The 27,832-nt window shown below is 45.2% G+C and overlaps 1 protein-coding gene across 1 annotated transcript; it reads right to left on the bottom strand.

Annotated features, from left to right (window-relative positions):
* Positions 1-242: 242 nt before the first annotated feature.
* radil2a (Ras association and DIL domains 2a) lies at positions 243-25,928 on the bottom strand. Its single transcript, XM_070438828.1, is given in 19 exon segments — positions 243-290; positions 292-358; positions 528-667; positions 1,587-1,738; positions 5,072-5,438; positions 5,602-5,765; positions 7,177-7,321; positions 11,370-11,542; positions 11,903-12,122; positions 16,075-16,369; positions 17,064-17,101; positions 17,349-18,066; positions 22,426-22,480; positions 22,483-22,536; positions 22,539-22,715; positions 22,718-22,744; positions 23,819-24,054; positions 24,319-24,657; positions 25,166-25,928. Coding segments are annotated over 19 exon segments (3,528 nt in total). The 5' UTR covers positions 25,294-25,928; the 3' UTR covers positions 243-257.
* Positions 25,929-27,832: the final 1,904 nt, after the last annotated feature.

The raw sequence follows: 27,832 nt of genomic DNA, 5'->3' as shown, positions 1-27,832 counted from the left end.
CTAGTGGTTTCAGCCTCCTTTGAGTGCCCCTCTGTTAATTCTATGTACAGTAAAGCTTAATTAAAATACTCAGTGAGGAGTGATTATCCACCAAAAACAAAATAAAACAGTCAAGTGTCTTATCCTTTGGTTGAGGAACACGTCTCGTAAAGTACTGACAGACAACTAAGCTCCTTAGTTGGATAAAGAGAGAAGAAAAGCTCCCTTCTGAGGTCAAAGGTCACATGGGAAGCCTCAAATGAAACCTTCCTTTCCACTCAGCACGTGATCACTGAGCTCTTCCCCGTTGGATTTGGACTCGTTTTTGGCCACCAGCAATCTGAGGGCATCTCCAGATGAATGAATGAGCTCTCTACCACTGTGACGGAGAGAACAGAGAGAAACATCAGAGGGTCGTTAAAGAGGGAACAACACTACTCTATGTTGTGTTTTATAACTCTTATTACCTAAATAATATCCAGTACTGTATTACAACTTCTTAATCAACACAGGGTGGTAAAGACCAGTCTCCATGTTACACTACTTACATGTGGTATTCCATGCCCACCAGACTGATGCCGTTCACAGCCAGGATACGYTCTCCCAACCTCAGCTTCTGGCACTGGGCGGCTGGGGACTCTGGTACCACTGACTTGATATAGATCCCAGTCATCTTCAGAGGTGTTTTCTACACAGGACACAYGAGGATGCAGGAAGCGTTGAGGTTGGGTCTGAGGACATGCTGTACCTGCTCTATAGCATCATWACAGSAACARCTCRSCTGTTTCATCTCTATCCTACAGGGGGCACCACATGTTATAGAATCCRCCACAGCAGTACACCTGCATGCATATATACATAAGTAGAGGCTTTCACAGACCAGACACGTTTCTGTTATGAATTAAATGATGAAAACAGCACTTTAGTAGAATTTGAAGCCAAAGGCAGACATTGGAATGAGGGTAATAATAACAATTGCAGCTGCCTATTGTGCAATAGAGGAGTCTACCGGTTCTTATAAATGACCTTAGTGTTCTCAATGTGGTTCATGGCTGACTTCAAAAGGAGGTCAACACATTTACCACATGTTGTACACCTGTTAGTAAACCCAAGCTTAAGCCCACACCCACATACCATAACCACACACACACACACACACACACACGAAATCCCACATAGGCTCAATAACTCTTCTTGCTATCTGTAGTTGAGATCTACGTCACAGTTCAACTCATCATTCATTTAAAGCTAGATTTCCCTGACTTTGATGCATGATGATGTAACACAGTTAATCATGGGAAATATGTAACCTTTAACTAATTAACCTGCGACTATGAGGTTTGAACAGCCATGCAAGGCCTTATATTAGGATGTCATAAATCACATGACCAAATAAGAGCCACACGCCCCTCGCATCGACAAGGCTGTCACTTTGTACAACCAGGCACAGACAYAATGTTAGAGCTTTTTCAAGTTTCATTGATTTCCCCATGCAGAGAGATGAAAAATAAGAAAGGGAGGTAGAGAAACAAAAAGGYAGATGAGACTTGGGTGAAGGAGATGAACAAAGGAGGAGGTGGAGGAATAAAGACAAGGATTTCACCCACCATTCCATCCACCAGTGCCAGGCCTAGACCATGAGGTCCTCTGTGTAGCTCCACAGTAAACACTTCATCCCTCTCTTTCTCCTCCTCTTCCTCCARATTATCTTCCTCCACATTCCCATTCCTTCTCTCAGAATAGTCCCTTGGGCAGCTGCCTGCTGAYGAGACACACACAAGAACACCCCACATTAGACACAGTATCCAATCCCACCTTAACTCTGTTTAAAGTTCTACTTTTCCTGTTATTGTGGTCCTTTTAATGAAATGATAAAGAAATCATATCACTGTGGCAATTTGAGACAGGGTTGACTTCAGGAGAAAACATGAAAGTAGTGTCTGGTTCCCCTTTGGTTTTCCCTCTACAGTACTTTCTATGGGTCTCTGTCTGTCTGTCTGTCTAGTCATATGAAAGAGATGTTCACAATACTGGGCTTGTGGTGAAGTCCAGAGGCATTAGTGTTATACGGATTATTATTTCTACCAATAGGAATATATATGGATCAAAGACTGGAGGTTCCCCTGAGCTGCTCCAGAGGGACACGCAGTTGGTTTGACCTCCTCAACATACATATAACTACCACTGTTATTGAACACAGATGTTGCATTTGGACTCCATTTAAATATCATGTCAAGTCTGAGTGCTATAAAACTGTGGGGAGTCCACTAAATGCATAGACGTTGTAATGAGAACCATACAGAACCCCACTGAGAACAAGCTCTAAAGCTTTGGGGCCTTGGGAAAGCTCTTCCTCAGGTTGGTCCGGTGCACTCTGTCTGTGGTGTATTTATCCTGTCACAACAACCTAGCCACCAGCAACAGTACCACCAGCATGCCCTACACTTTCACCCCCCCCCCCCCGCTCTCCCCTGGTGTCCCCCTGGTCTCCCCCTGGTCTCCCACTGCTCTTCCCTGCTCTCCCCTAGTCTCCCCTGCTCTCCCCTGGCCTCCACCTGCTCTCCCCTGGTCTCCCCCTGCTCTCCCCTGGTCTCCCCCTGGTCTCCCCCAGCCCGAGCCCATCTGCCCCCCATGCAGGACCTGCTCTGGACAATGCCTGTCCCGATTAAGATTCCACGCACCAACCCAACTGTAAATTCCCATGACGGGTCAGCCACTGATCTTTTCTCTCCTGACATCACCACCTCTCTGTAATTCTTGGTACAGATTAAAGGATTAGCAATGCTACCAAAATAGCGGTAAGTTACCGTRAGKGCCCAAAACCACCGAGGTTGAGCAGAGAGCAGGAGCACTCTATGGGACTGGGAGGCCACAGTAATACAAGGTGGAAGCTATGGTCAATGTCATAACCAGGGATATGACATGATTAGAGAATATTCTTGTGAAAGTGGGTAATGTTCAATAGTACATAATTTTCATAACAATATCTTAGGTTTATGACAAACTATTAAACCATAGAGCCCGTATAAAGACAAGGGCCATTGATCGTAATGAGTTCTGATTATGATCAACAAAATGGAAGCTTTAGTAAAGCCCTATTTACACACAACCACACAGGGGGTCAGGGAGCTTTAAGCATCCCGTAAGCACTTACACACAATCAAATGTTACACAGAGCGTTTGTCTCTGATTAAGAGATGAGGGAACTAGCTGGTGTTAATCAACAGGAAAGGCCATGGACTGCTATTAGATTCTACTGGACTAATGGGCTTTAATTATCTAACCTGTTGTTTGGATATGACGTGGGACTGTGGTATCTGAAATCAGAAACATTCAGGATTCTCACGTTTTAGATAAAGTGGCATCAAATTTATAGACTCACTCTCTTTTGCTAGGTGTTTGACTCAACGATTGTATCCCTTGAGAAAAGGTCAATGTACTGAATAGGACAGGCGCACTAGACTACTATTTGAGAATGTCCGGCGGTCACACACATTTCCTAGGTGGCAAAGGTCCGGATAGGTATTGTCATTAATCGGCATAGTAACAAACCCCCACCTCCCAACCCATGCGACCTCAAACTGTTTAAATTGTACACAGCCATATTGCTGGCGGAGAGAAAATGTTGTCAGTTTAAACCTKYTTTCCTGDAATTCTARGCATTTTGACYTTTTAAAGCTAATTTCTTGATATTCTACACATTTTGACATTTCTGTGTGTTCATATGATACCTGAGTAACTGAACAAAATCAATGCGGGCCGCTGGTGTTGAGGCCCCTGGGCACGTAATCTAGCCATGATAACTACAAGATTTAGATAGCTGGTTAGTCTAATTTACCCATCTAGCTAACATGGGCTAGTAGTAAGTCACTCAACATTTCTGACAGGTTATAAATAGCTCTCTAAGGTCTGTCAGTGACTGACATAACAAGAGGAAAACTGTCCATGCACTACCAAATTTCGAAATTGCACTTTTGCATTCTACAATTAGAACTCTCAACAGCAGTAAGTTGAAAGCCCAGCTGAGTTCCTAAATACAATTACACATACAATTAAAATGTAATTTCTGTCGGGACCCACGGTCCGTATTGACCCCGTTCTGGGTCTTGATCCGGACCGCGGTCCGTCTGTTGAGTATGGCTGGTATAGGAAAAGTGTTACACATTGTTTGAGACATCGCTAGAGAAAGCTGACCTGCTTTAGGGAGGGGGACGRCATTGTTATCCCTGGAAGTTAACCCTGGAAGTTTCRCTCCCAGTTACGGAATGAGATGTTTAGTCCTTTCCTCCCCGTTCTCAGGTCAACTCCTCCACCACAGAATAAATCATAACCAGAGAGCAGTCACTTTCCCTTCCCATCCACTCCTACAGATGACCTCATGAGCAGAGCTTCAAAAAKCAATAGGCCTGASGAGAAYATGGCCTTTCCTCTAAACATGGAATCCACCCTACAGGGAGAACACYACCTTTACACAGCCAGAACAGCTCTTTATTCCTCCAATGACCTGTAGTTTCTGTCCAAAGTCAATAGAGTTGAAGAGATGAAGGGAGGATGAGGGCTRTCCTCCTCCTCRTCCRGTCYTATCAAGCACCTTGTGTCAACCTGGAGCCACTGGGGACAAATATGCACCAGGGTCTCCCGGGTCAAGCAGACWAATTCTTCCTTTAATGGAGCCTGRCAATCATTGGTGGGTTGATATTACGAGGGAGGCACTAGCGACCTAACTCCAGGGGTTAGGTACATGAGCCACAGTGTGAGCCGAGGTGSCTGTATTTGCTGTGACAGGAGTTTMACATCACTTRAATCAAAACCAGCKGAGGGAGGGAAAGGCCATGAAGGGATCCTCTGTTATTCTTTGTCTTCGTAATTCATRCAAGGTGATTGAGACAGGATCAGTTTCTTTTAGGATTACTATGTACAGTATGTGCCCCCCACTGTTACAGCATCATCAATCCTCTGTTATGATTGGTCAATAACACACTTCAGCTGACACATGGCTTTTTATGCTTCTTTTCTATCAATCAGAGTTGTTTGTATTGTAACTGGATGCTCTGTATGTAGCCCGACTGTATGCCATAGCCCTCTGTGTTACCTTTCCTGTGCTGCCGTGCTGCTCCCTCCTGCAGGTCTGCCTCCAGCTCAGACTGAGACAGCTCCATGCCCTGGGGGGTGTTGGGGGGTGTCAGCAGGCAGGAGGGGTCCAGAGCCAGGCTCTTGTGGCATCCCAGGTCAGCCRGGTCACTCCTAGGTAGGGCGTTCTGCAGCTCCAGACTCTTCAGCTTGTGGGTCAGCACTAGGTCACTATGAGACCCCCGGGCCTGAGGGGGCGCCGCAAGGCTCAAAAAGTCCACCTCTGCCCTGAGCGAGGGGCAGGGAACTGGGTCAGGMACCACCACTGTGACAGAGGGCGAGGAGCGCAAGGTCGCAGACTTGGCGTCTGTAGCTGTTCCGCTGAGTGCCTGAAGGGAGGGAGAAGTCAATAAAACAGAGATGGAAAAACATCAAAGTTAAAATGTCTCATTTACTGAGCACCACCAGTCCAGGGCTYCCACTGGCCTCTCATTAGATTGTATATTTGTAAAATCTGGGTACACAGAGTCAGAAGGTCAGATAGGTGGTTACCTGCTGTGTTGTTTGACTGGTGGGGAGACTAAGGATGAAGTCCTGCAGACGGCCGAGCTGCTCAAATAGAGCGGGCTCCGTGATTGGTTTGCCTAACTCCAGGTGGAAGGTGTTGCTAGGCAGGATAAGCGGAGGGTGGTTGTCGAAACTCTCCAGGATGTCAGCTAGAGGAGGAGGGAAATACAGGACATCATTAAAGACAGAAGACGTGACTCAGAAAAGATTACAACAGAAGCTCTGGAAGAGCTTTCTCACAGTGTACACTACATTATTTATACTTGTTATTTCCTTTTACTTCATTGACTTAATTACGTCTGATTTGTAGGTTAATCCTTTAGATTCTCCAGTTAAAGAAAGACGGTCATGGGCTCTAGGACAAGATAAAGTTCCCCCAGGGGGTGCCAGCGGGAGTTGGGCCATTCACACAGAAGAGGTGAGGTGACAGGGGACAGAGAGGGGAGACAGGTGCCAYGTCCTATATTGKGAGGGGTGGATTTGAGAGTTAACTCTGTGGTGAGACTGATTGGGCTGGACAGGGTTCTCCTCTCTAACCTCCCCCCTGTACRCATGCTCCAATTTAGAGTTAGACTGGGACAGGCAGACAGGATTACTCTGGGGAACACACTCAGCCACTCTCAGACACAACAGGGAATAGGCCTCTAGTTACTAATACCCTGACTACACCGCTCGCGTCGTGTTGCAAAATAAATTTAGAAATCTATGTTATTCAATTATTGCACCCACACTGCTCGCGCACGTCAACGAACGTCTGCGTTGCCAAGGTCTAAAATAGTCCTTTCTATTTCTGAAGGAGATCATGCTGCAAGTCCTGCCTCTCCCATCTCCTCATTGGTTTGTAGAAGCAGGTACCCACATGCCATCTCCTCATTGGTTATACCCACGTCGGTGATTGAAAGACGAACTGTGTTGCTGGTCGTCGTGGTAATACTATGAAKGTTTAGATGCCAATCACCATATAAGTTCAAAGATGAAAAAGCCTTGAAGGAGGAGAGATGATTAGAAACGATTCGGTTGACTATTTTATGTGTGGATTAATTGTCGGAGTAGAGGACCTTYTGCATTTCAGGTAAAATAACAACTCAATGTTTATATCCCAGGACAAATTAGCTATCAACAGCAAGCTAGCTAAATAGGACAAATTAGCTAGCAAGTGCAAGCTAACTAGCTAAATTGCCATAAATGTTTAATGCTTTTCGACCTGTCCCCAAATTAATGTAATTGGTTCAGAGTTTGTGTTGATATTTTAACCTGCCGTAACCTGTCATGATCGCGTTTGGTGTAGGGGGACAAAATAAATGTATGCACGATGGTGCACGCGCGCAGCCGGTTTGGGTTCCGTGTAACCTTATCAGGGCATGGGCAACAGTCTGATCTGATTAAATCTTGGCAGAGTGAGTGTGTATACACAAGCGTACAGACTACATAGGCTATGTGAATTTGTTTGTGTCCAAGAAACACGTGTGTTTGTTTCAAAATATGGTTTATACACGTGAACGRGTCTGTGTGTCTGTTTGGCTACCCGCCGTGACTCTGCTGTATCTGTGTTCCACTCACTGGTCCTGAGGGCAGCCTCTGCCTCGTCTGGCGAGGGGTTCCAGTCTGCAGGACGGGCCCTGCCTGGGTTATACTCCCTCAGCATGTGGTGCAGTTGGGCTGGGTTCAGAGGCATGAACTCAGTCCTCAGAGAGCTCCATGATGCCTGAAACACATACACACACACACACACACATATGTACACTCACACGTTACAAGAATATCAATGTACAGGCACAAGGACCATGATACAAGGAATATGATTGCATATTTCACAAAAGAGTAAACATAGCATCATTTAAATGCAAGAGCTGGCAGAGCTGTTTGATGTCATTGTTGTTAGTGAAACTAAAAATGACAGGGTAGCATTTCCTCAGTGTGGTTTATTTCCACACAAAGCTATTCGTGTACAAAATATTTCAAACCACAAATCTGTCCAAGTACTGTAATTGCATATTTGTGTCATTCCAATGACAGATTATGTGGTGATGAATTCATTAAGAAAATAAATCTAGGACTGTAAGTAATACTTGTCGTGCCAACCTCTGTCACTGTCTGTAGTAATAAAATCAACACACACAACACACACACGCACACCGCACACGCAACACGCCCACGCACACGCACACCACACACACACAACACACACACACACACACACACACACACACACACAGAGAATGGAGAAATGTTCAAATGCTTGATTGTGGAAGTCAATGTTCCTGAATGTCACATTTTCCATCTATATGACTAAACAATGATGAGTCATAAACGTCAAGCGTCAGATGTCATCAGAAGATGTGCTAATTACAGCGTCTAGATTGCTGTATGTGTTATATGACTATGAACAACCAGGTGTTTGTTATCCTCTCAGTTGACCTCTCTCMGGTTAGTGGGAATAAACACACAAGAGACTTAACCRTCAACTATTTCCTCATTCASTCAGACACACCTTGGAGAGCTGAGGTGTTTTAATGACTCAGTAACTAACCAGAAAGAKATAGGTGAATRATTTCAAGATGACATCATTGGCATAGAGGTGTTATTGGTATGCTGACAGGCATTGTGTYGAATATATCAGACCATATTTACCCCAGCCTTGTATKCCTTKRTTCCTCKAATGAGCACACCCTCTTTGTCGCATGACAGCACAGAGGCTGGCCAGAAGGAGGAGTTATGGGAATGTTTATAAGCAATAGTGACTTATMTTTTACATTATTTTAAGTCTATATTTTCTARATCTACTATTTGACTTGGTYTATCCCAGTCATAAGTGGCATAACATTATGGCATCAATGACACAATCTTCCTAACTTTGTATCGTCAGTAATTACTGGAGACTGAGAGAGCTCAGCCATAACAAAACCATGCCACATCACTGGTCATTTACCACGTCCCTCAKTCCCTCGAGCCCAGAACTCCAGATGGAAAACTGAGAATATGACAAGGGTGTGTGCTCCGTTTWACCAACCACAACATCTGACCTCGTGCCATGGGAGTGATCCATACACAAAACCACCWGCCTCCTAGCAACCGTCCKCACGAATAGAGGAGAGAGGCAGCCTTTGACTGAGGGGAGACTGGTTCTACTACTGGGGAGCTGTTTTGGGGCTGTTACCATGGCTGCCTTCTGGTTAGATATTGAGAACAGGTGTTGTCTCATACTGTATTAGCCCCTTATGGCTGTGGATTGAAGAGTGATGCTAGACTGTCAGTCTGGTTGCACTGAGTCTCAGCAGGCTCCTTTCTCCATTCCTGGTGAATGAGTTCCATCAAAATAAAATCAGATCAAGAAACTATAAACTCTGGATCTAAATTAAATATGAGGGCAGCTGCAGGAGAAAATACAACTTTCTGACTGAATTTGATGCTTTAGGGCTGTGCAAACTGTGGTTTTAAGATAAAACCCACAACTATCCATAACAACAACAGTGCTGTAATTGGGATGAGTAGGAGGTGATTCTCTCATGTACTAACCCGGGAGAACATTGACGTGTCCACAGCCTTCCTGCAGCCCCTGGACATTCATAAGATGAGACATACAGTAGTGTGGGCATGTCACGGCAGAGGTCACTCTTTTCTTTGAAGGTGACAGGGCTAAAGCCAGCCTTGTGTCACACACAGACTGGCAACAGGTTTTCCCTATCTCCCTTATCATATAGGTGTCATAAACATGACCAGAAACAGGATATGTGTGTGTGTTTAACATTTGTTTCTCCACTTATTTGTTAAATTTTTAAATTTAACTAGGCAAGACAGTTAAGAACAAATTCTTATTTACATTGACGGCCTACCCCGGCCAAACCCGGATGACGCTGGGCCAATTGTGCGCCGCCCTATGGGACTCCCAATCACGGCCGGATGTGATACAGACTGGAATCGAACCAGGGACTGTAGTGATGCCTCTTGCACTGAGATGCAGTGCCTTGGACCGCTGCGCCACACGGGAGCCCCTTAGCTGGGTTGTTCTATATGGTGGTCTCTGTCTTTATGTCTCTAACTAGCCCACAGTGTTAACTAACTAAACCACCACCAGAAATGTTACGGCTCAACTTCCCCCCCAGTAAACAGGATCCTCCTTTCAGTGGATTACAGAGAGAATGGCATGCTTCAGGAAGGATTAACTACTCAGTGGCACACAGTTTAAAGCRACAGGCATCAACAACGTGGGATTTAAACATACATACAGTGAACCTGGCCGTGACCCCACTGTCCGAGGATGTCTCAGGGGGTGTTGGGATATGCAAAAAACACATTTCAATTCACACYTATATAATACACACTTGTACATGTGTGAAACAGGATAAATATAAGCACCCACCTAAATTATGAATTATTATTATGTCTATTTGTTTAAGTTCTTGGTGCAAGGACTGCCTATCTTGGCAAAATGTGTATTTTCTTCATCAATAGATGAGAAGTCATTGCATAATACGAGATGTAGAGGACAATTTGGTGGGAAAAAATGCCATTGTTTCCAAGCATTCTTTTCCCCTCTCCCACAGCTCTGTCAGGCTTTTTTAATGATGTCATGTGGTGGCGCGTGTGAGTTCCACTCAGCTGACATCCGTCAGTGAAAATAAGCTTTCAGCTCTAACATTTTCAATCTGTTCCATACCTTGTAAAACACCTGTGGTCTACAATGGATACATTCAGAATTGCTATAGTGGACGAAAATGTCATTAACACCCCATTGCTTCATTGCTTTACCATTACATCTGGATGTTGTCATCACACCGATAGTGTTAAGACCATACTGAGTCTAACTGTTCTCATAACATCAGAAGTGTGTATCGTACTACCGTACCTGAAGCCTGCAGTATTTTTCCAGATCTGATAACTGGCCAGGGCAGGGGAATGATTAGTAAGGTGCTATAGAGGTATAAAACCAACAGCCTGTGTACACACACCTTTCCCACAACAAGTGTGGCAGTGAACAAACAACATCTCTCACCCTACAATGGCCCATTCAAACTATACTCGCAATGTTATTATCTTATAACTACTTCAACAGTATCACCTCCATCAAAGACAACATGCATTTCTAAGAGTCAAACCTAGTTAGCAATGAAATGTAGCGAAACAGAGTTTCAGTGATGATTCATGAATGTTTTCAATGTTTTGCCAGATTTTCCTAAATACTTCCCAAAGGTTTCCCACTCGAGGCATGTTCGGTATGCCAATAATCTCCCGTGGCCAGATTCTGCATGTAAACCCAAGAATCTGCCGGGACTGAATGGGATCCCTGTGATAACGAACTGCAGTAGTTTTAGTCTTTTGGGTTTTCGTCACTGGTTATATGGACGTATCAGGGTTGAACGAAGGCGGAGCTTAAACTGCTTGGCTACAAGTGATTCACGCGTGGCCCACACAGATCAGGAAGGGGGAGGGGGCTTTGGATAAGAGRTTCTTTTTGCGAGGGTGGAGACTTTGCAAACTGCCAGAACTCACAATTCCTAACACGTATAGACCCAGAAGTAAATCACACAGTTGACCAAATGAATAATGATTTAACTTTTGGGTTAACAGAGATTAGTGTACCCATAATGAACTGAGACACTTGGTGATGTACAGCCTAATACACTGTAAAATACCATTTTGATACACTATATATTCAGACTGCTTTGGACATCTTGGCTACAGTGTTATTTAGTGCTCTGACTCAGCAGACCAAACCAAAACAGGAAGTGAAAATAAAGGAAGTGCCCTCTGACCTGTAGTAGGTTCTCCTTGGGCGTTGCCAGCAGATTGACAGCAGCAGAGAGCTTTTGGAAGAAGTCCACAGCCAGGTCCCCTAGGCCCATTCCCTGTATCCAGTCCATCAGCAGGTCCAGGTTGGCCCTGATCTGGACCCCTCTAGACCACTGGTAGAACCCACCTCCAGAGCCTGCAGAACATAACACCACTCAGACATGCTCATGTAATTTCGATCATAGCTATTGAGTAGAATGAAACTTCTATAAAATGCAGCATGCTAGCAGATACCCACAGACTTCCAGTTATTGCACTAACGCTAGTTAGCATTGGCTCATGAAACTACCTCTAACGTTCTTCATAGTGGACACAGAAACATGAAAATGGTATCCACAAGTTAATCTTACTCTGGGGAAAGTCCAAATCCCGAAGTATCCCATTAAAACATACCGTATGTATTTTATGAGGATACTAGTGATAGGACTTTGAGGATATTAAGACTTGATCCTACAAAACCCCATGGATGAGAAACAGAGCATGTTGGAGGTCTCACCTCTCTCCATGAGTGCGTTGAAGAGGGATGCGTTGGTGAAGAAGAAGAGGTAGGCGCAGATCTGCGAGCTGATGTCAGAGTGCACCTGGAAGGCGTTGAGCAGAGACAGCGCCTCCTTCAGGACATCCAGGATGCCGCTCACGCCCTTGGGCACACGCAGRTGCCCGCTCTCCGAGAACGGGTTCCCATCCAGCAGGCCTGGCAGTGCCGAGTACATACTCTGAGGACAGAGAGAGGCATACTAGAGGTGTTAGTCACAGCTACAAGACTTTACCTCACTGTACCATAGTCTAGCACAGCACCTCTCTGAGGAGAGAGGGGGAGATAAGAAAACTTACAGTCACAGCTACTGTACCCAGTACCACTAATACAGAAAGTATACTGCACTCACATTATATATTGCTCTATAAAAGGGCGTTTTGTTAGTGATTCTCACCTGATCAGCCATACTCTCTATAAAATAAACCTTAATCAACATGCAAAGATTTGTTGACAGATTCAGTAAAACTGCAGTGGAATCAGTGACTTAGTCAACAGGGCTATGCCCACTGACCCTGAGCTCCCTGAGCCAATCAGAAAACAGTCAGAGCCCAAGGAGGAGGGGTTACAGAAAGCCAGACAGGGACAGAGACACTTCCCCTCCAAAGGGGGGTAGCCAGGGGCCTGATAGCCAGGGGCCTGAGACTGTCCAGTCTTGACACTCACCATTGTTAACAGTGTACCATACACAGTCCTGGAAATCACATTGATAACACTGGTGCCACTGGCCATTCCTGACAGAAACACAAATGTTTCCCAGTGACTCAACCCTGCTCTGCCCCCTCCAGCCTCCTGATAATTCCCATAATAAATAAATGCCAAGTATCATAAACTAGCTGATAATAGCCCATGCTGTTGACTACTATGGAATGGTAATACCAGTGAGTAATAGGCATGAGAATGAACTTCTCCTACAACTTCTCCTGGAGTGTTTTGTCTCATGGTTGGMTGTTCCACCAATTAGGTGTCTTTTGAGTAGTGTAACTTGTTGGAATTTTTTTATTTTTTATATTTCACCTACTTTTAGCATTCTGTCATAAACAGTACATGTTCTTTAAAAAAAAATGTCCAACTCAAGAGGTTAAATAAAAAATGGACTATAGTAAGTGCCTATTAAGTGCCAAATAAGGTAACAGGGTTGACCGTAACAGGGTTGACCATAACASGGTTGACGAKTTCATCTTAAATCATCCATAAATCCCCTTGTGACAGGGGGAATCGAAGCTTGTTTCATGCAACAGGGAGGGGCAATTGAATGCAAGCTTCACTAAAWYTATATATATATTTAAYACATATCTAGCCTGTCTATGCTCGACCTGCTCAGCTTTCCACCACAAAACACCAGKAAATTGCCAAAAAGACTACAACCAGCTCACCTGCTTTTACACTATGATTTGACTGTTAGTTTCTTTWTATTTGCACTTTGAAAAAGGAATAGTTTCACCATCTTTAAATGAGAGTTCAGTTCATGTAACAGGGTTGACCAGGATACTGGCAATGAGGCCCTTTATCTACTCCCCTAGACTCAGATGAACTTGTGGATACCATTTTTATGTCTCTGTGTCCAAAACGAAGGAAGTTTGTGGTAGTTTCACAAGCCAATGCTAACTAGCGTTAGCGTAATGACTGGAAGTCTGAGGGGTTTCTACTTGCATGCTTAAAATGAATCACTAATCACATGAAGGCCAAAAAGATCATTTAAAAAATGATAATCAAGGACAACAACCACCCGAGCCACTGCCTGTTCACCCTGCTATCATCCAAAAGGCGAGGTCAGTACAGGTGCATCAAAGCTGGGACCGAGAGACTGAAAAACAGCTTCTATCTCAAGGACATCAGACTGTTAAATAGCAGTCACTAGCACATTAGAGGCTGCTGCCTATATACATAGACTTGAAATCACTGGCCACTTTAATAATTGGAACACTAGTCACTTTAATAATGTTTACATATCTTCCATTACTCATCTCATATGTACAGTATATACTGTATTCTATACTATTCTACTGTATCTTTAGTCTATGCTGCTCTGACATTGCTCGTCCAAATATTTATATATTCTTAATTCCATTCCTTTAGTTAGATTTGTGTGTATTGTTGCATATGTTGTGAAATTGTTAGATATTACTTGTTAGATATCACTGCACCGTCGGAGCTAAAAACACAAGCATTTCGCTACACCCGCAATAACATCTGCTAAAGATGTGTATGTAACCAATACAATTTGATTTGATTTGATGTTCTTCAGGAAATATAACTAAGCGTTCAACAATGATGGTGAAAACTTTGATAAATGTTGATGTTAAGTGGGTTAAGATCTTCCACAGACGATATACAGAGGGACATGTCAAAATGCAGAATTCTTTATTCATATTAAAAATCTGATTTATTGGATTTTCCATGTGTTCAATACTAAAGGGAACTTCATTTAATGTAATATTTGTGTACAATTTCCACTTTAAATAGCAAAGGGACGCAAAAGGCACTCACTTCGTGGAACGACCCACATACTGGTCAAGGTAGAGGAAGGCTTTCSCAGAGCAGGAAAACAAGCAGGAAAACCTGTTTCCCAACAACAGTTCAGTGCCCAACAGTTAGTGGTTGTCTGATAGAATGCAACCTGTTTGAAAAGTTGTGCTGGAGTTACTACCCTGACGTCATTGCTCATTTCGTGTATGGGCGGGTGGCGGGAGGGATTTMAAAATGCGATGGACTGAGTAAAGGAGCACCCATAGACCTAGATATAGGACTCATCTTTGTATCTGTGCCATTATAGTGTCGGTGACAGCATGGGCAGCTCGATTAAGGCTATCTCCATTTTAAAGTAGCACATTGTCTTCTTCTTCATTGGCTGATTCCTCCCTACCCAGTTGACTACTTTAAAATGGTGGAAGCCCTCAATGACAATGTCCATGTTAAAATGAGTTATATCCATGAGGAGTCATCTATCTTTCTGGATGGGAGCACCCATACCCCCCTTTTCCTGCATGGACAGACAGACAGACAGACAGACAGACAGACAGACAGACAGACAGACAGACAGACAGACAGACACTGCTTCCCTGACTACTGCACATCCAACCACCACCAAAACAAAGCCTGCTTTCCCCTGAGCTCCAGCGGTGGCTGTCTGTCCATTTCTGTCTGTCTGTCTGTCTGTCTGTCTAGAGCCTGGAACTATTGGGGGGAAAAATGCCCTTCCCCTCACCATGTAAAAATGTAAATGTACCTGTCAACAGGGAAAGTTGACAGGCATGTGTAAGCTTTCTTTTATCAATGGTTTCTGTCATGAAACGGAAATCTAGGGACAGGAAGAGGTGGTTTCGGAGTATACAAAACAACAGCAGCACATACAATCCTGTTCCCTGTTCCCAACCATGCCGGTGCTCCCTCCCATCCTGGAACAGTCATCGCCAGGCACCTTCGCCATGGTAATAGTGTGTTTCCAGTCGACCGTGTTATTGGGTGTCTATTGCTGGTCTCTGGGTTACTGTGGCAGTGATGGTGCTCTGTTAATGCCATGGAATTAGTTATAGGGCCCAAACATAGGAAACTCCAGTAAACCCTGCCTGGGAGTGTCTTCCTGGGGCTCACTGTTGAACAGGATAGACCTTTTGTTGCTCTCTATAAACATTTKAAAAGACTTTGGAAATAACCTCGAAGTGGATTTACAGAATATTAAAAAGATGATAAGCAGTCCTTTATTCCACTGGAAAAGACGACACTATCTGACACGCCTATCCTTACTGAGAGAGCCAGAGAGCGTGTACATGTTTCCCCTGGCTTATCATGGCTTATTGTCTGGCATGCTACCTGCAAATGGAGAACGGTGTTCATAAGGTCTCAAGTCCTGCTTCTCGTAGTCCACAGGCAAAAGATGGCTTTATATTTGGGCTGTGCAAGGTTTTCTGGAGCAAATAGTCAAGGATGTTTGTATTTGTGTACATGTGCGGTGTGAGTGCTAATTGTGTGTGCGAGGCACGTGTCTATGTGTGTGCATGTTGCATGCATGTAATCTATTGGTGAATGTATCAGTGGAGGCTGGTGAGGGGAGGATGGCTCTTAATGATGGCTGGAACGGAGCAAATGGAATGGCATCTACAATGTATGACTATGTGTGACTATGCACTGACCTTGGTGAGGTAATAGACAGACTGCTGGAAGGTGAACATGATGACCTCCTCTAGGACRGTCATGGCCTCCTCACTGGCAGTCCTAGTGGACCACATCTCTGACTCCGGCTCTGAGCCCTCCTCCTCCTCTTCCTCCTGCCTCCAGGGCAGCAGCTGGGGAACGTCATGCTGGATGAAGTGCAGTAGCTCGATGGAGTTGGCCATCCACAGCACCAGCGGCCGCAGGCCTGGGATCAGCTCCTCTATGCTCAGCAGCTGCACATCCTCTGGCTCCTGCTGGACATCACTGAAGCTCCTGCAAGGGGAGACATATAGACAGGTCTGAGTTAAGTCCAACAGCCAACAAATACCCTATACTGGATGAATGGCACTAAAAGTGGCTTGCTAGTGACTCATATTTTATAGCATGCCTCTATCCCTTGGAATGAATGRTAATTTAAACCATTACATTTGATGTCCATGTGCAATTGAGTGAAATATGAAATGAAACATTCATTCTTAAAAATCCTTCCTCCTTTCTCAGCAGGCAGCCAAAGCACAGGTTTGGAATACAGTGGACCTGCAATAATGTCCCATAACATTAAATCATCATGAGATATCATTTTGACTTCATACACTTCAATGGGCGGCATATAGAGAAGTATGAACATCAAGAGACCATGACTCCTTCTCAGCTTCTTATTCTGTAAAGAAGTCACTGGGACATGTGACAATGAGAGAATGCTATATGTGTGTACTACACATCCCTCCCAGAAATTCAAGTAGCATTGTTGTTGGAATGTAGTGGAAGGCAGTAGCATCATATTCTAAGACTCCTGGCTCTAKATAGAGTCGGTATATGACTCATAGCAAACACTAAAGTTGAAAGGGGTGTTAGTGTCAGAGGCAGCAGGTTGCCACTGTTCTTCACCCTGTTGTCATCTTTGCTGTTCATTGTTAGCATTTCTGGGGCAGGCTGAGTGATTGAGGTTGGAGAGGCTGCTACTCACCTTTCTGGTTGGATCACAGCAAGCTCCTTTGTCTTCTCCTGCAAGAGGGCAGAGATAAAGACAACATTAATTTCAAACCAGCAGCAAGCCTATCTAAATGATATTCCATCCTGATGTCACCTTTGATTACATTTCTTTACAGAACCCTTGAGACACACAGTATGTTGAAWTCATAGGTTCAACGWTCCAAGGTTTATTTGTGGCGTGATGATATAAAAGGTCAATCGTTTGACTGGAGAGAGTGCATTGTTTTTGTGCATAGTGGAGGTGCATAGTTTTACTCACCCACATGGTGAGCTGGATCTGACTGGCTATGCGGAGCAGCAACCTTCGGAAGTGTYRCAGCTGGAACGTGGTGGCTGAGTGTTGGATGGACAGGCTCAGCAGGAAGGCAGGGGTCAGTTTGGCCTCYTCCCCATTGGGGTCCACCATGACCAGGACCTCCTGCAGGACCCTGTCCTCCTGCTCCAACTCATAGCTCAGCGATACCTCTCCACCCTCTGGGTCCTTCCACCGAGGAGGAGCCGGCTTCCTCTGGACCCTAGGCCATTTCATGSGGAGGGRGGAGCCACATGATTGACAGGAGGATGACACTCCCACTCCTCCGTCATGGGCGGGYSAGAGTTGTTTCATCCAGAGAGGGGTCTGTGGGGCCCCTGGGGRGGCGGTAGGGTCRTTAAACATGAACAGGTAGTGTRGGCCCAGACCCACCAGGTCCCCAGGGGTCAGCTCCACCTCCTCCTTCAGGAGGAAACCATTCRGGGTGACGGGGGCGCCGTGGAGGGGCTTCAGCAGCGTCAGAGTCCGCTTGGTGTCACCCYGGGAGGAGTTGGTAGAGTCCAGGCGCCTGACACAGCAGTGCTGGGGAAGAATGTCCGGGGCAAAGAGGAGGATGTCCACCTTGAGCCTTTCCTCGTCCTCTCCGTTACAGTGCTCCCTGCAGCAGCCGAAGATGGTGGTGGTGCCGCTCATCAGGTAGATGACAAAGTCCTGCAGCGTAGAGGWGGGGCAATGGAAGGTCAACCAGCAGAATCCATGAGAATGACTGSRYCATTAATTAATGTACTGGTTTCAGTTTGCAATATGCTATGATCATTAGTAACTACTATGTATTAACTACACTGTAATTACCCTGCTCCTGCCTAGTACCTAACTACAAWGTAAACACATGCACTTTGACACCACAATACAAAGTGCAAATAAAAGACCTAGGACTTTAATTGAGAAGTTGTGTAATGGTTTGGAGATTGATCAAGCAGGCGCATTAGAGGCGTGTGTTATGTGAGGACAGAACAGATCCAGGATAAGCATGTACTGGCAGTGTGGTGGAGGGACAGGAATGGAAGGGCTTAGGTGTGAAAACAGAAGTCCATGTTAAATCAAATCAAAGTACACAGATAAAAAAATGTTTCATGAGTTTATTAGTCACATGCGCAGTGTTGCAGATGTTATCGCAGGGTACAGTGACATTCGTATGCTCCGAGCTCCAACAGTGCAGGATTTAAAAAATAGAAGTGAATTAGACAATAATAATAATAATAATAATATTATATACACATTTACAACTGTAGCAATGATAAATGTGGGGGGTGGGGGCAGGGTAAGTGTCCGTTTGGGGTGGGGGGTAGACTGTCCATAGAGGGAGTAGCAGGGGGGAGTGAGAATTGGATGAAACAATCACTTTAAAATAAATCACTTTAAAAAAACAATACACACATAATCTCCCCCCAAAAAGAAAGAATGAGCAATATCATATAAAAATACACTGAATACAAAACATTATGCTCTTTCCATGACATAGACTGATCAGGTGAATCACGGTGAAAGCTATTATCCCTTTTGACGTAAAATCAACTTCAATCAGTGTAGATGAAGGGAAGGAGACAGGTTAAAGAAGGATTGTAAATCCTTGAGACAATTGAGACATGGATTGTGTATGTGTGCCATTCAGAGGGTGAATGGGCAAGACAAAAGATTTAAGTGCCTTGAACGGGATATGCTAGTAGATGCCAGGCGCACCGGTTTGTGGCAAGAACTGCAGCGCTGCTGGGTCTTTCACGCTCAAAGGTTTCCTGTGTGTATCAAGAATGGTKCACCACCCAAAGGACATCCAGCCAACTTGACACAACTGTGGGAAGCATTGGAGTCAATATGTGCCAGCATCCCTGTGGAACGCTTTCGACACCTTGTGGGGTGCCAACAAATTAAGGCTGTTCTGAGTGCAAAATATTAGGAATGGTTCTTAATGTTTTGTACACTCAGTGTATGTGGGAACTCCTTCAAGACTGTTGGAAAAGCATTCCAGGTGAAGCTGGTTGAGAGAATGCCAGTGTGCCACGCTGTCATCAAGGCAAAGGGTGGCTACTTTGAAGAATCTGGTGAACACTTTTTTGGTTACTACATGATTCCATATGTGTTATTTCATAGTWTTGATGTCTTCACTATTATACATACAATGTAGAAACTAGTAAAGATAAAGAAAAACCCTTGAATGAGTAGGTGTGTCCAAACGTTTGACTGGTACTGTATATATATATACCATTTCAGGTCCTCAGTGATGTGCACGCTGAGGAAGCTGGAGCTTTTGATCTTCTCCACTGCAGCCCCGTCTATGTGGATGGGGGCGGGCTCTCTCTGCTGTCTCCTATAGACCACAATCAGCTCCTTCCTTTTGTTGACGCTGAGGGAGAGGTTATTTTCCTGGCACCACTCCGCCATGGCTCTCACCGCCTCCCTGTAGCACTGTCTCGTGATTGTTGGTAATCAGGCCTACCACTGTTGTGTCATCAGAAAACTTGATGATTGAGTTGGAGAAGTGTGTGGCCACGCAATCATGGGTGAACAGGGAGTACATGAGTGGACTGAGCACCTCTGTGGGGACCCTCTGTTGAGGATCAGTGTGGGGGAGGTCATGACCTTCTAACATCACCCGTCGCTCGGTCATCCGTCCCAAGACTATTAAAGCCAATTTATGCTTGATCTGAAAATGTAGTCGGAGGCTCCAATTGCGGAGCCTCCAGAGGCATGCAGAGCCAAATCAAGCTCCGTACCGCATCGCACCTCTCAAATTCTGTAACAATGCGGAGGGCTCCTTATAGCTCCGCATTGACATGATTTGTTGATGGTAGGTGGGGGCGGTACGTCATGTATAAACACAAACTCACTTCCTTGACAACTTCCTTCACTATAACACTGCTCTGCTCCGCTAAGATCAAGTATGAAAGCCCTGACGTCTGCGGAGGCTGCATCGCAGTAAATGCTGTACGGCCACTTCAGATATCGGATTGACCATGCAGAGCCTTTCAGGCAGGTCATGATACTGTATCATCCCAGCTAGCATGGAAGCCAATCAGCCACTGAGCAGTGCGTGCGAGCACATACACTTAACTGACTAAATGGTTAGAGCCCCTGGCTCCATATGATAGTCTGCACTGAACTGGACTATTCAAAGCAATATTCAAAACAACCTTTATTTATTTTCCTGCACATGATATCTGGCAGAATAGATCAAGGAAGGGAGTTAATAGCTGTGAGTCAATGTGAATTGTGACTACACTGACCTGCACTTGAACAACAACAGTTACAAGGAAATCAAATCCACTACAGCTCTCATGGTTCACAGGTGATTAAGTTCAGGAAAAGCTGGTCTGGAAACACAAAGACACTTTCGAAAATAACTAGTCAAGCCTGAAAAAAAACTATTTCATTTATGGAGCTGGAACATTTCTATTCCATAGGACTGATATATGAGTGACTTATTGTTGTCGAGTGGCCAGACCAGGGGCGGGCTCAGTACTTCCCCCAGTATCTGGCACACCCCACCCAGTGTTCTGCACACTCAGCAGTCTCCACAATGAGGAACAAACAACAGAGAGCAGCAGCATTTCCTGTTTCTAGGAATGGGCCTGGCTCTCTGGCCCTCTGGCTCTCTGGCTCTCTGGCTCTCTGGCCCTCCTGCTCCTCTGCTCTCTGGCCCTCTGGCCCTCTGGCTCTCTGCGCTCTGGCCCTCTGGCTCCTGGCTCTTCTGGCTCTCTGGCCTCTGCCCTCGGCTCTCTGGCCCTCTGGCCCTCCTGGCCCTCTGCCCCTCTGGCCCTCTGGCTCTCTGGCTCTCTGGCTCTCTGGCTCTCTGGCCCTCTGGCCTCTGGCCTCTGGCCTCTCTGGCCCTCTGCCCTCTGGCCCTCTGGCTCTCTGCTTAGGCCACAGCCTGCCACTCTCACTCTGGTTTGCATTGAAATATCCAGAATTTTAAAGGAATAAAAGTGCAGAAAAAAATCTGTCACCCACAGAAATGTATTTTTGAGAAGAATATTATAATTTTTTGTTGAATGTGCAGCTTTTGTGCCTAAATGTGCATGTGTGTTTCTGGCATGCACGACCTGTGTGCAAATGTGTAGGCTCGGCATGTGTATGTGACCATCCACTGAGTTTGTTTAGACATTACAGTGTTCCTTCTGCTCTATTCTCTAATACTATGTACCTTTAATCAGGCCTATCTCCACCTCCACTGCAGAGCCAGCAGGGCTGAGCTGAACTGTGATTGTGAGCACAGTGTTCCTTATCTATTCAACGAGCCCTGACGGAGACAACACATCCCAGTGTGGGAACTCTACTGCTGGGCCAGGCCAGCTCCTTTGTCCCGCCTCTCCAGTACATGACCCAGGCTGGCCCACTCAGTGTGTGGACACGAGGATCACCTGTCCACAACATGCGTCTACTCCGACTCTGCTTGAGCTCGTGGCTCTGAGCCCAATTTCTGAGCCCATAGTAATCCAGCAGCAAGACTCAGTCTCTCGCTGTCCCTGTTATAGCATCCTCACTGCAGCTAAAGCCCCCTGCTCTCTGCTCCTCTCTCTCACTGTCTCTCTCTGTTTCTGGGGATTTTAACCCCAGGTCTTAACCTAAGAGGTTCAGTGGGAGCCTCTATAGGTATGAGTGGGTATACTTGTTTACGCCTCAGTGTCTCTGATAAGCCTTTCGTCCCAGTGTTTCTGCCACCCTGCCAAGAGACACTTGAGAACCTTGAAAGGTCTTCAATGGAGCAGCCACAAAGGCTCAACCAAATACAGCTGCTGCTATCTGGCTGCCCAGGCCCTCTGTGAAGGATTTCAGCATGACATCTCTCTGTCGCAGCCGGACGCATTCTCCAACCATACACAACCTATTCTGAGCCTAACTATTCAAGAACAGACTGACTCTTATCTAACAAATTGACTTCAGATGTGTAAACTGAAGCCAATCCTTTCATTAAAGTTACTCATTATTTAAATTAATCCATAATCCGATAGACAAACAAATGCATCTGGGTTTAATGTATAACAGCGGCAACAGCTTCACTTTCCAGTTTTCCTACCTGTCTTAGCTGTATCCCTGCAGCAGCAGGAAGTAGGGGAAGTCAAAGGGCGGGTGGATGGAGTACGGGTGGTGTTGTCGTCACTGCTCTCCGTCTCCTCCTTCTCCATGCCCAGACGCAGGGCTCCTTGTCGGCCTCGGCCTCCGGGTCCTCCCTGATGAGCTGGGCCTTCTGCTGGGCCTGCACAGCCTCCTTCTTCATGGCAGACAGGGTCCATCTCACTGAGACTCCTCCACATCCCAGGCCCTCCACATCCTCACTACTGCCGTCCATGAACAGAGAGGTGACCCGCGAACGGCCTTCTGGAGCTTACGAGCCTGGGCGTTGATACCTGGGGCAAGAGAGGACCACGGGAGAGAGGGAGGATGAGACTAGATGCAGAGAAGTGATTATTAATCATGTATTCATAGTTTATTACGAAATCATTGATTGTGTCCTAATATAGTCAATGTAACATAAACGTCATCCCCATCTATGCATAAACGGAAAGTTCACAGTATGCTAAACACTCAATAAACTATTAGTGGAGCTCTTCCATCAAATCATTCCAGTCCATCACACACCACCATATCATAATGTRTTACTGAGTTGGCTCTCAGTCAAASCAAACATAGAAGGGGAAGGAGAGGAAATCTGGAGGGGTAGTGAGAGGTGTTGTCCTCTATCTGATATCAACAGGCGTTCCTGGCTGTTGGGCTGATGTACCGCAACATAAACACTATTCAGCTCATTTGGAGCCATTAAGCACCATGGAATGTCCAGAGAGCTAAGCTTCACACCCAGCTAACAGCTCCTGCTCCCAGGCCTTATCAGCTGTGGAAGTGGGCGTTCTTCCACATTGTTCTGCCACACTGTGTCAGGGGGGCTGGTCAGGCCTGCAGGGGGGGAAACTTCCCCCAGCTTCCCCCAATCAGAGTGGAGCAAAGAGAGTGGAGGGTAATGTGGGGTTTGATGAAAACTGAGAATCACAACAAACGCATGTCAAAGTCAACAGGACCACACAGTGTCCAGTGTGCAGGAGGCAAGCTCTGATGGAAAGAATAACATGTGGAGCGGTGGACACATTCAGGTCCCAGCYGAAAAAGCTTATCCWGCCACAGCCAGTCCRCTGCCCTGGGGGCTTCAGAGGGAGCTGTTGGGACCCTGTTGTRAATCCCAGATAAGAGAGAGGGGACACTCTGACCTTGTCTACCCCTCACTGCAGCTTTTGTTTTTCTCTGACCTCTCACTTGCCTGCCATCTCCCCTGCTTTGTCTCATGATAAGCTGGACAATGGATTCTATTACCCTACAGTTAGTGACAGAGATAGGAGATCCAATGCCACCCCAACAGAGACAGAATGATTACCTGGGCTTTAGGTTGTTGTTAGGGGGGTCACTGAGCTGCACCTGTGTGGTTGACATACCTGCTGTGACGGTGTCGGTCTCTTTAGCACTCTGTTCCTCGACGCTCACTCTCTTCTGGATCTCAAAGCGTCTGGAGAAGCCTTCTTTGGGTTTCCAATGCGACTGCAGCATGAGGGGCTTCTCGTGGTCACCCACGACCCGAAAGCACTCTGTCTTCCATTGGTGGTCTGCTCCGGTCTGGCCAATCACGTCGCACAGCACATATCGACTGGGATCCTCTTTCTCCAGACAGTATCTAAGCAACGATAAAAGAGATTCAGTCAGAATACCATGATAAGATCTAATTCCTCCTGAAATAAAATGGCTTTGAGATCATTTGGGTAAAATATCCATATCACCAGCTTTAAGTGATTTGCAATGGTTCACACTATATTAGGATGAGCAGTATTGCAGTCCATGCCATTCAGCCTTGAGGAATGTTCCCTTTCTGCTTGCCTGTCTGCACTGAAGCTAATGCTAACAAATCACATTATGCCAGTGGGCATCCCTAACCCCTCACCTCTCCAGGGCCTCTTTGACAAGTTCCTTGGCACTGGAGCGAGTCGTGGCCAGCACYCTCTTGTAGTTGGTTCCCTGGCAAATGTCGCTGCCAAAGATCTTTAGGATACCTGGGGCAGACATCTGACTGGACAGCTCAGCAGGGTCATCTGCAGCCTGCAGGTCCCCRGCCATGTTCCTGCCACCTGGGGCATGCCCCTGCCCACTGTCACCCCGCAGGAGGGGGCTCCGGTTGAACACCGTCGACAGTCTGTTGTTGTGACGCCGGATTTTGTTCTTGGCCGGCTGCCTCACGCCTGTACTCTCTGCTGAATGGGTGGTGCCATCCGAGGTGCTGGACCTGAGAGAGGGAGAAATGGATGGATAGATGGAGAGAGAGACAGAGAGAGAGAGAGAGAGAGAGAGAGATAAATAAGAGACAGAGACATAGATAGTGACAGAGTGAAACAGAGAGAACAAGGCAAAGATGTAAATGAAAGTGAGAGTTCAAGAGAGGACACCAAATGAATGGGTAATTAATAAGAGGACAGTATTTCGGGCACCTCTCTACAAATAAATTACATTTCTATTGGGGCATGCCCCAGGTGGCAGGAGCATGGTGGGGGACCTGCAGGCTGCAGATGACCCTGCTGAGCTGTCCAGTCAGATGTCTGCCCCAGGTATCCTAAAGATCTTTGGCAGCGACATTTGCCAGGGAACCAACTATTGAAGGCCATAAGTCCATTTGAATATACAAAATTCCAGGCAGCTGCATGTAACAAAACTGAAATCCAATTCTGCAAAATAAGGGTACCCCATTTTAAATACCCCACAAAGTAGACACACTGGATATAAATAATAGGACTTACTGCAGGGATCCATTACTTGGCTTCCTCCCCAGCTTTGCCAGGCTCTTCTTCGGGGAGCGGATCAATAGGCCCACTGGAAAGTTGAGGGCTTGCTTGGATACATGACTACTTCGTTCCTCCGAAATCATCACGACTTTGTTCAGATGTAGGCTATATTATATGTCAAAGTGCTCCCTATAAAGCACGGTAAGGCACTATTCTCAAAATAAACTATTTGTGACAAATATACTCAGTCCATCGTGGTATTTGACACTGGAATCCACACTTTCTCATGGTGATGAAGCCAACTAAGAATTTGTCCGTTCAGACAGTTTYTTAACTTCTGACAGGTTTTCGTAAAGAAGCACGACGTGGAGAAAAGTTATTCTCGTCCAGTGGCATTAGACATCAGGCAACTTCCAAAATACACTCGCTTTCAAATTACAGTTATATTCCGAATTTCCAACTCAACAATATCGACTGTAATCCGTTCGATACAATTGTTGCTGAATTGTTTCCATGAACAGAAGTTAGTTGGTCAGAATCAGATACAATGTATCCACGTTCGGGACCGCCATACGAGCGCTAGTTTTAAAAAGCTTTTCTCTTATAAAAATAAATAAATACATCCAATGTGAATTACTTCTAATAAATGATCCATTTCAGATACTTAACTGGACTATTTGTTATTCGAAGCACCTTGCGAATCTTGACCTGTCTGCTCCAAGCCATCTCTCCTTATCCCGTTAGGCGCACTCAACAGTTCAGTGCCCAACACTTACTGGTTGTCTGGTAGAATGCAACCTGTTTGAAAAGTTGTGCTGGAGTTACTATCCTGACGTCATTGCTCATTTCGCGCATGGGAGAGTTGTGGGGGCGGATTTGAAAATGCGATGGACTGAGTAAAGGAGCACGAATAGAGCTAGATATAGGACACATCTTTGTATCTGTGGCATTATAACGTCTGGGACAGCATGGGCAGCTCAATTGAGGCTATCTCCATTTTAAAGTAGTACATTTTCTTCTTCTTCATTGGCTGATTCCTCCCAACTCATAGGAATTCCTACCCAGTTGACTACTTTAAAATGGTGGAAGCCCTCAATGGCAATGTCCATGTTAAAATGGGTTATATCCATGAGGAGTCATCTATCTTTCTGGATGGGCGCACCCATATGGAAAGTATCAAACACATCAAACATATGTAAACCACATGTTTGACCTGTTCCAAATATTCCATTCCAGCCAGTACAATGAGCCCGTCCTSCTATAGCTCAMCCCACCAGCCTCCTSTGCTGTACATGTACCGCATCAACTCAGATGCTCTTCTTTGCAATCTTGCTCTATGCTAAGGGCTCCATCTAGTGGCTAAAATATTTTCATGACCAGAAAGTGTCTGACACTGGTGTCACACACACACAATCACACATGCACATGCACGCGTGCACACACACTCTACGCCGCTGGTTGGTCACAAACGGATGTGAGTGAGTGTGGAACCTGCTGCTGTAGATGAGGAGGTTTGGCTGGTTTGCTGACATAGTTAGGCTGGGGATTCAGGCCAAACAGTGTTGAGTCTATTGCAAAATCCCAATTAAATCTTCCTCCTTGTAAGAACCTTCCAACCTTCCACGCTCACATACTGTACGRAGGTGGATATATCCTTTATGGATCACTAGCTAAGAAAAGCGTTATTGAATATTTGACTGATTATGATTAATCCGACTCATTGGACAGGGAGCTCACCTCCCCCTAACCACCACCTCTTCTTTATAACTGATATGCAACTTTTTTCATAATGAATCAGTCAAATATTKAATTACTCTTTTCTTGGGTCATGATCCATAAAGGATATATCCACTCATGTAAAGTATTCAGTGATGGAAAGAGTACCCAATTGCATACTTGAGTAAAAGTAAAGATACAAAAAAAACACTTAAGTAGTACATTAAAGTATTTTTACTTAAGTACTTCACACCACTGAAAGTATGTGAGCGTGATGATGGAAGGTTCTTACAAAGAGGCAGCTTTAATAGGAATTTTGCAATAGACTCAACACTGTTTGGCCTTTAAAGCTTTAAAATAGTAAAAGCAAGCTAAGCATTCATTTAAAGTATGCTCGTATTTTAAATATTTTTTTTGTTCCCTTTTTTGTTCCTTTTTGTTCCCTTTTCATAAAATGAGTTTGGCATTTCCGTAGAAGGCTGTAGATTTTGTTCAAGAAGGAAAATGTATTTTCAGTACAAAAATAAACGTTTTTTTMAGGATTTTTTTTTATTTCCCATATAATTGATATATTGCTCATCATAGAATCTTTTGACGAAACTGCAGGGACGATAGTGTAATTATGTTGCTACTGCAGAGTGATAAAAAAATGTATTATAAACTGGGTGGTTCGAGCCCTGAATGCTGATTGGCTGACAACCGTAGTATATCACGGGTATGGCAAAACATTTATTTTTACTGCTCTAATTACGTTGGTAACCAGTTTATAATAGCAATAAGGCACCTCGGGGGTTTGTGGTATATGGCCAATATACCATAGCTAAGGACTGTATACAGGCACTCTGCATTGAGTCATGCTTAAGAACAGCCCTTAGCCGTGGTATATTGGCCATATACAACACCCCCTCTGGCCTTATTGCTTAAATATAAACCAAAAGCTCTGTAAATAAATGGGAGAGTATTCCC

The sequence above is a fragment of the Salvelinus sp. IW2-2015 genome, unplaced genomic scaffold (genome assembly GCF_002910315.2).
Source record: "Salvelinus sp. IW2-2015 unplaced genomic scaffold, ASM291031v2 Un_scaffold1213, whole genome shotgun sequence".
In the NCBI taxonomy this organism is placed as follows: Eukaryota; Metazoa; Chordata; class Actinopteri; order Salmoniformes; family Salmonidae; genus Salvelinus; species Salvelinus sp. IW2-2015.
Note: the sequence above shows the minus strand (reverse complement) of the source record. Positions and strands in the feature narration are given on the sequence as shown.